General features: G+C 37.7%; 1 protein-coding gene across 1 annotated transcript in view; it reads right to left on the bottom strand.

Moving 5' to 3' along the window:
• Positions 1-388: 388 nt before the first annotated feature.
• LOC132872216 (huntingtin-interacting protein 1-related protein-like) overlaps positions 389-9,068 on the bottom strand; it is a 266,642-nt gene continuing 257,962 nt past the window's right edge. Inside the window, exons 30-32 of the mRNA XM_060906869.1 lie at positions 8,324-8,385; positions 6,361-6,582; positions 389-6,120 (exon numbers count right to left, since the gene is read on the bottom strand). Of these exons, the coding sequence (XP_060762852.1) occupies positions 6,112-6,120; positions 6,361-6,582; positions 8,324-8,385 (293 nt within the window). The 3' untranslated portion in view covers positions 389-6,111. The remainder of the gene's footprint in view (positions 6,121-6,360; positions 6,583-8,323; positions 8,386-9,068) is intronic.

Genomic DNA, 9,068 nt, shown 5'->3' with positions numbered 1-9,068 from the left:
TACACTTCCACAAACATGTGTTGTGAAGATCAGACTTTGATAGATCCCTGTTCTTTAAACACCTGATTGTCATCCCATTGATTGAAAACACCTCACTCTAATTTCACCTTCAAATTAACTGCTAATCCTAGAGGCTCACATACTTTGGCCACTCACAGATATGTAATATTGGATCATTTTCCTCAATAAATAAGTGACCAAGTATAATATTTTTGTCTCATTTGTTTAACTGGGTTCTCTTTATCTACTTTTAGGACTTGTGTGAAAATCTGATGTTGTTTTAGGTCATATTTATGTTGAAATATACAACCCCGATTCCAAAAAAGTTGGGACAAAAGTACAAATTGTAAATAAAAACGGAATGCAATGATGTGGAAGTTTCAAAATTCCATATTTTATTCAGAACAGAACATAGATGACATATCAAATGTTTAAACTGAGAAAATGTATCATTTAAAGAGAAAAATTAGGTGATTTTAAATTTCATGACAACACATCTCAAAAAAGTTGGGACAAGGCCATGTTTACCACTGTGAGACATCCCCTTTTCTCTTTACAACAGTCTGTAAATGTCTGGGGACTGAGGAGACAAGTTGCTCAAGTTTAGGGATAGGAATGTTAACCCATTCTTGTCTAATTCTAGTTGCTCAACTGTCTTAGGTCTTTTTTGTCGTATCTTCCGTTTTATGATGCGCCAAATGTTTTCTATGGGTGAAAGATCTGGACTGCAGGCTGGCCAGTTCAGTACCCGGACCCTTCTTCTACGCAGCCATGATGCTGTAATTGATGCAGTATGTGGTTTGGCATTGTCATGTTGGAAAATGCAAGGTCTTCCCTGAAAGAGATGTCGTCTGGATGGGAGCATAATTGCTCTAGAACCTGAATATACCTTTCAGCACTTTCCAGATGTGTAAGCTGCCCATGCCACACGCACTAATGCAACCCCATACCATCAGAGATGCAGGCTTCTGAACTGAGCGCTGATAACAACTTGGGTCGTCCTTCTCCTCTTTAGTCCGAATGACATTCCATAAAGAACTTCAAATTTTGATTCGTCTGACAACAGAACAGTTTTCCACTTTGCCACAGTCAATTTTAAATGAGCCTTGGCCCAGAGAAGACGTCTGCGCTTCTGGATCATGTTTAGATATGGCTTCTTCTTTGAACTATAGAGTTTTAGCTGGCGACGGCGGATGGCACGGTGAATTGTGTTCACAGGTAATGTTCTCTGGAAATATTCCTGAGCCCATTTTGTGATTTCCAATACAGAAGCATGCCTGTATGTGATGCAGTGCCGTCTAAGGGCCCGAAGATCACGGGCACCCAGTATGGTTTTCTGGCCTTGACCCTTACGCACAGAGATTCTTCCAGATTCTCTGAATCTTTTGATGATATTATGCACTGTAGATGATGATATGTTCAAACTCTTTGCAATTTTACACTGTCAAACTCCTTTCTGATATTGCTCCACTATTTGTTGGCACAGAATTAGGGGGATTGGTGATCCTCTTCCCATCTTTACTTCTGAGAGCCACTGCCACGCCAAGACGCTCTTTTTATACCCAGTCAATTTGGTCCTCCAGCTGTTCCTTTTTTGTACCTTTAACTTTTCCAGCCTCTTACTGCCCCGTCCCAACTTTTTTGAGATGTGTTGCTGTCATGAAATTTCAAATGAGCCAATATTTGGCATGAAATTTCAAAATGTCTCACTTTCGACATTTGATATGTTGTCTATGTTCTATTGTGAATACAATATAAATTGAGATTTGTAAATTATTGCATTCCGTTTTTATTTACAATTTGTACTTTGTCCCAACTTTTTTGGAATCGGGGTTGTAGAAAATTCTAAAGGGTTCACAAACTTTCAAGCACCACTAACTGTTTGGAAAACATTTTTTAGTGTAAGCATATATGCATAATATTGCTTTATAACAAACGTTGTAGGTAAGCCTGATTTGTCCTTTCATCATCATAGTAATGAAAAACTTGACATCATTTAAAGCCTGTCAAAATGATTTCAAATGTTAAAAAAAAAATATTTATGAGCACTGCATGAACACTAGGTGTATAAGAGGTGTCTAGTTTGTACAAGGAGTTTATTGGGACATTTGGCAGCATTTATTCTCTAGCCTGATTTAAAAACAACAACAAAAAAACCCTCTTAACTGGTCCTTGTGACTGGTATCTGGTCATTTAGCACAAAAGTCTTTTCGCGCAAGTCATTTAGCACAAATCTAAAGTCATTTCACACAAGTTCTAAGAACATTTAATCTTTATTTTAAATACCTACTGATCATGTTTAAAGATGCATGATGGCAGTCATTCCCAAACAGTGAGCTTTCCTCAAAGCTGGAAGCTGTGATTGTATTTCACCATGTTTGATGTAGCCTGCATGTTAGTCATAGTATGGCCATTTCCATAACACCCAAAAAGGAGGACACTTTGCAAAATTCAGTGAACCAAAGACAAAAATGGAAAATAATCCCAAATCCATAATGAGACTCTGGTGCAGTTACCATGAATGAGGTTTATTTTGTCATCTTTAGGTGATTAAGCGTCACAGAAAAATGATAAAAATGAAAAGGCACCTGCTGTTGCCTTTGTGCTCGTCTGTGCAGCATGCTGCTCGATTGCGCCTTTCCCTTTGCTGCTTACATCCACATCACAATGACAGTCATCCTTTCTACTTTTTGCAGTGAATTGATGATCTTCACAAAACTGGGTCTGTAGCTTGCCAAACGCAATACCTGGCATGACCTCAAGCCGCATGGCTAATTTGGTTACATTCAGCTATTGACCAATCAAATTTCAAATATTTGACACATTCATCTAAAGATTTGTAAAATCAAAAGTCGTTTTGGAGTGTTTAATTAGGCAAAACCAACATATTAATACCAGTTCTCATTTATTTTTTTGTTCAGGCCGATTCATTCGTTCATTCATTCAATTTTACACCATTGGATAAAGCTTGAGATCTCAAAAGGAGGACAAACGAGCGTTCAGCTCAAAACTGCACCAGTAGACGGATGTTTTATTTCAAAACCAGACTGTCCGACCTAAAACAGGACAGATAGATGTTCACCTCAGTCAGTCACCAATCCTCCCTCCAAACAATTTAACACAAGACAATTTGTTAAACTTAAAAATCTTCACAATTGTTTTAGATAGGCCTAAATGGCTTGTGTGAAAAGACTTTTGTGCTAAATGACTGTAAACCTTGTGACTGGGACAGCCTTAAAATAAGTTGAATAATAATAATGTACTGATTCATTTTGAGTGATGAAAACATGCTAATTATGAAAAAGAGTTGACATGGGCTTTAAAGTGTACCAGTACTGGTCATGCTTACAAAAAGCATTTTTGGTTACATTCAGCTATTGATCAATCAAATTTCAAATATTTGACACGTTCATCTAAAGATTTGTAAAATCAAAAATCTTTTTGGAGTGTTTAATTAGGCAAAACCAACGTATTAATACGAGTACTCATTTATTTTTTGTTCAGGCCGATTCATTCAATTTTATACCATTAGAGTATAAAATTGAGATGATCTCAAAAGGAGGACAAATGAGCGTCCAGCTCAAAACTGCACCAGTAGGCGGATGTGTTATTTCAAAACCAGACTGTCCGACCTAAATCGTGCTTTATGTATTACTTATACACAAAAGACGTGCACATTTAGTCAAAAAAACCCAAACAATAAAAACACCGTAAAAGCACTTTTGCGAACAATTTTATTCCGTGAATTACCTGCGGAGGCAGAACCACGGGGAGCAGCCATTGCTGACCGGAAGTGGCGTACAGTCGTTGATTCCGGGTTATCTGTGGGTCGAGATTCCCAGTTCCCAGTCAAGTAACTTCAGAACACGTTAAATAAATATAGATCTAATACTAATAACTATCTTTTTTATGGCACATATCTATTATTTCATGGCATTATGTGCACGTAGATTTGGTTATACTTGACAGGTTTAGAATGTCATCTATTGAGATAAATATCTTTGTGAATTTTTTTAATCATACAAGCATGATATTGACAAATTTTACATTTTACACTTTCCTATATGCCCACTGCCAAATATTATAGTTTTTAAATTACCTAAATTAGATGAAACATAAAACTTGTCACCTTACTCAGCCACACCGGACTCGGAGGGCTGAGCGCCCACTTCCGCATTCATAAAAGAATATTCACATGCCCTGTGTCCAAAATTGCTCCCTACTCACTATACAGGGCACCATATAGTGAGAATGCCATTTTGTAGTGCTGTCCGAAATGATAGTGAGGATAATTACTATCGTAATAACGTATGTATTGCACTCAAAGCATCCCACAATGCATCATGAAAAGTATTAATGTACTAATGTACAAGCATTAAGCTTGGTTAGTGAAGCATATATCCCATCATGCATTGCAGTAGCGCTGAAAGAAATCAAAGTCTCAAATTTGATTTAATAAAAGGCAGTGGCAAAGAAGAAAGTATTCAGCCTCGATTTAAAACTGAAAGATGTAGGTACTTTGTATTGATTAATGTGGGAAATACACTCAGTATTTTTTTTTTAATAAAAAAAATATATATTAAAAATTTTTTTTAATCATTTTGAAAGCCCACCAGCCGGCTGATATGGCATGTTTTAATTGTGCAACAGTAATGACGTAAATACCAGCACAACGGACTCGTGTCCGAAAGCGTTTTTTCATTTTACCAATGAGCTCACTATATACGGTAGTCCTCTTATAGTACAGCAATATAGTATAGGGAGTAGTGAACGAGTGAGCGATTTTGGACACAGGGCATAATAATCGATTGATTTGACTGGTTTCTGTTTCATGGTGGGAACGCCCATCGTAAACAGGATAAAATTTGTCTGACATAGTTTGCGTTATTTGGAGTTAAAACTTGTTCCGAGATGGCACGTGGATTTTATGCACTTTGGATGATTCAGGACAGCGATTCAATTCATGATTTGTTTTATGATTCACGACAGCAAATCAATTCAATCTTGAACGGTGAACGATGAACGGTGCCTTTTTTAAAAAAAACAAAAAAACACTGACTCAATCCAGCCAAAGATCAGCTCGAGTAGGTGTAAATATTTCTTCTATTTCTAACAGATCGGTTGATAATGTGTTATCTTAGACTGATGTTTACAACACGGGGTCAGTGACCAGTCCACTGCAGCCCAGCCAATCGGACAAACCAACGACTGTGCGTCACTACCGGTGCCGGAACAGCCCATGAAGGAGGCGACATGTTGCTGACCATGCCTGACTGGCAGAGCAGTGACTTAAAACTTGTGCGTACTTGACGAGCTTATGACAAACATTACATGACGGAACCACTGGTATCATACGTGATCATTGAAATAGCTAGTAATTAAAATTCACTACAGGTACACTTTAAACAATGATTCCAGGGGTTTATTCAACATTACCATGATGAATGTTTTTACTGTTCTAAAACTTTATGTATTTATGTTTTTTTTTATGTCTCAATTGTGACTGTATTTATTGTTGGTGCGTGTTTTTTGCTGCTGGCTGCAAAATGAATTGCCCTCAGGGGACATTAAAGATACCTTGACCTTGACTTGATTACCTGTCACTTAATATAGTTTATTATTTTCAGTCTAATAAGGTTGATTCAATTTGAATATTATAAATAAGACAGTTATAAATGATGGCTATAAAACACCAACCCCATACAATAATAAACAAGCCATACTACAAAAAGAGAAAAACAAATACCAATGAAAGACAAAAAGCATTTTCTAGTAGATTTGTTATTACAGGCTCAGAGCCACCCACTTATTTTTTGCCTTGTTATAACAACATTGACTTATATGCAGAATAGTTTTATTTCAGACAGGACTGTTTCTGATTGTTTAAAATACCCGAAAATCTACAAGATTAGATATGTATCACTAGTATATAGCTCAGATTTAAAAATATATATTTTCTCAAAACTTAAAGATAGATAATTAACTTCTTTACTTTAAAACATAATAATTAAAGAAAAGCAGGGAAAAGGAAAAAAAGGAAAACAAAAAAAGGAAAAAAGAAAACTCCAGCAATTTGAAATCCAGTTTTGATGAACTTCATCCAAGGGTTATTTACCTGAACTGAAAGGAAATGATTGGAAATTGCAATTAAATGCATGTACTTGAATAAAAATAACAATATAAAAGTTGGTAGCAAAATATATTCGAGTGCAACAAGCCCATCTCTTCACAGCTAGTATACCAACATATTCACATATAAAGAGTCCATTTCTCGTTCCCATTCCCTTTGTAATCACTGGATATTTGTATTCTATACATCCCATTTGATGAGATGGAAATGAAGGAATATAAAAGCCTTACCATATTTTTTGTTGGTATATTTGGTTTCTGAGCAAGGGCTGGTTTCTTCATTAATGAAGGTTTGGAGGGTTTTGGGGAGGAGGGGGATTTTGGAGAAAGGGCATTGTCATCTTGGCCAAATTGTTCCAGTGAAACCCCTGCTATCTCATAGTGCTTTTTACGTAGCTCTCCGAGTCGTAGGCGCTCATTTTCAAGCATACTCTCCAACTCCAGGACTTTCACCTAAAGAAAGTGAAATCACATTGGATTATAAAGAGCACACATCTACCTGCTTAAAAGGTGCTGACTGCAAAGTCATCTGAAATTTTCAAATTTTTTTTATTGCGCATGGCATTTTCCTATGTCTTGCAAAAACAATATCTTGCCCAAAGCCCCATAAAGCTGCCCGACATGATTGAAGTGGTGGGCAGAGCTGTTGGCACTCAGACTGTGGCTATTCAGAACTTGAACCGCAACATGGATAACATCATGAAGAAGCTTTTGGCTTTGCAAAGGAAAATGGATCGATCTGGAGACCAGAATGGACAAACAGAGTAGTCGTGTAAAGGAATGCATCTACTTGCCCCAAGACCAAACAATTCCAATCTTATCTGCTTTCGGCTCCCTCAGCCAGCACTGGCCTTGGTCAAGGCCATTGCTGGGACAACAGCTCCCCCCTGAAGGTCACTACTGTGAGACTCTCTCGTATTCCTTCCCCCACTTCCCACGGTTGCCGCTTTTACTCCCAGTGTGACAAGTGGGTAAGAGCTGTCTTCGGCTGCAGGACTAGACTGCTTGTTTGCGCTGGGTTACCTATACCTCTGCCCCTTCCCCCTCGAGTCCCGAGTTTTCATGTTGTAAAGTGTACTGTGTTATTTTTGTGCTTATGTACTGAGGTGTTTTTTAAATGTTCCCACACTGTACTCCCCACAGGAGCATAGTGTGGGGGTTGCTTTTTTTCTCCCCCCCATGTTACTCTGTATTTTTCATCCCTGTCTTCCTGTCCTGTCTACTCCCCCTGTGTCAATTGTATGTATGTGTATATGTACGGAAGGGTTGACGGCTAATTTCGCTGGTACTTGTGACTAAGTGACAATAAAAGGTTCATTCATCATCATCATCATCATCTTGCGGATGAGAACAACATTTTGATGTTCTGAGGGTCGCTTTTTGGTTTTGGGACTCAATATCCTACCTCTTGAGATAAACAGTATGGCACTACGGAACTAGCCGAACGCGAAGAGCTTTAACTGGTTAACCAAGCATAACTATGGAACTGTGTCACACCAAGATGGCGACACATGGAAAACATCGTGACTGTGCATTGACCTCAAAGAGTTTTGAGTCACAGGGATGCAATTTGTGGTTGACATTCGAGAATAGATCCGTGAAACAAAAGACGAATATATATTTTCCATTACTGCTTTTGTATTATTTCTTTCTCTGTGCATTAGGTGTATAACTCCATACTTGCTACCTTGGAGTCACACCCAGGCTAAGATAACTAAGCACCAGCTAGAATGATTTGATTATCTGTCCAGAAAAATGATGCCATCTAACCTTGCTCTATCTTGCAGTTGCACTCATTAGACAGGCTTTCCTTTTCTTTACTGCTGGCTTTTAGCTGGCGGGAGAGCAGCCATGTTTGCCCATGGCAACTTTTTTGGTTAAAAGCATATCAAACACGCCCCATGGTGGCCACGTGATATAGTTGCTCACTTGCTTCGGCAATCTCCAGAATCGTAAATGTGGAATGCATTTTATGTCGGCAAAACATTTACACACAGGATACACGGTGTATGCAGCAGCAAAACATCTTGAAACTCCAACAGCAAAATAGAACAATTTGTCCAGAATTCAACTTTGCAATCAGCACCTTTAAATTTACTTATTAACATTATCCACTTTACAGTCTTATTTATCTTACTCATGTTTATATTAAATAAAACATCTTTTTTTTAGAGAAAAAAGCAGGAGGACAAACCTGGGACTCCATTTCCTCTTTCCTCAACTTGATCAAAGATATCCCAGAGAAGTCCATAGTGTCTATATACCAGTAGGAGATAAAGATTTATATAATTGAACACTTTTTTCTAATTGTGAACAAAGCATGTGAACAGCTTATAAATACCAGTCTTTCCCTTATGAGAGGAAATAAGTATTCAGACACCTTATTTACTTCCATATTATATTTTGAGTTTGTACTTGTAAATATGAAGAAAAAGTGTATTGATAAGCATAAAAAGATATGTGTTTTAAAATTATTTCGAAATGTATATGGACACTGCAATTTGCCAACATTAGTTCTTTGTTACAATGCTGTGGTTGGCATTTACAGCTTTGAGATGTCTATGGTAAGAAGAGATCAATTCTCCCTGATCTCAAAATCCTCCATAAATTTTCAAGGAGATTCAAATCAGGAATCTGTCATGCCTTCCATATGATAATCAAGGGCTCCTACAGTTATTTTGGCTGTATGTTTGGGGTCATTGTTTTGCTGAAATGTCCATCTCCCAATATTCAGATTCAAATGACATCAAGTTCTCCTTCAAAAGTCCAAATACTAATTTTCCCTCATCCTATGTTTTTCTTTTCTCTAGGACACAGACCAGGCAAGTGGGATATTAAAGGAACAGTCCACCGTACTTCCATAATGAAATATGCTCTTATCTGAATTGAGACGAGCTGCGCCGTACCTATCTGAGCTTTGCGCGACCTCCCAGTCAGTC

The sequence above is a fragment of the Neoarius graeffei genome, chromosome 24 (assembly GCF_027579695.1).
Source record: "Neoarius graeffei isolate fNeoGra1 chromosome 24, fNeoGra1.pri, whole genome shotgun sequence".
Classification (NCBI taxonomy): domain Eukaryota; kingdom Metazoa; phylum Chordata; class Actinopteri; order Siluriformes; family Ariidae; genus Neoarius; species Neoarius graeffei.
Note: the sequence above shows the minus strand (reverse complement) of the source record. Positions and strands in the feature narration are given on the sequence as shown.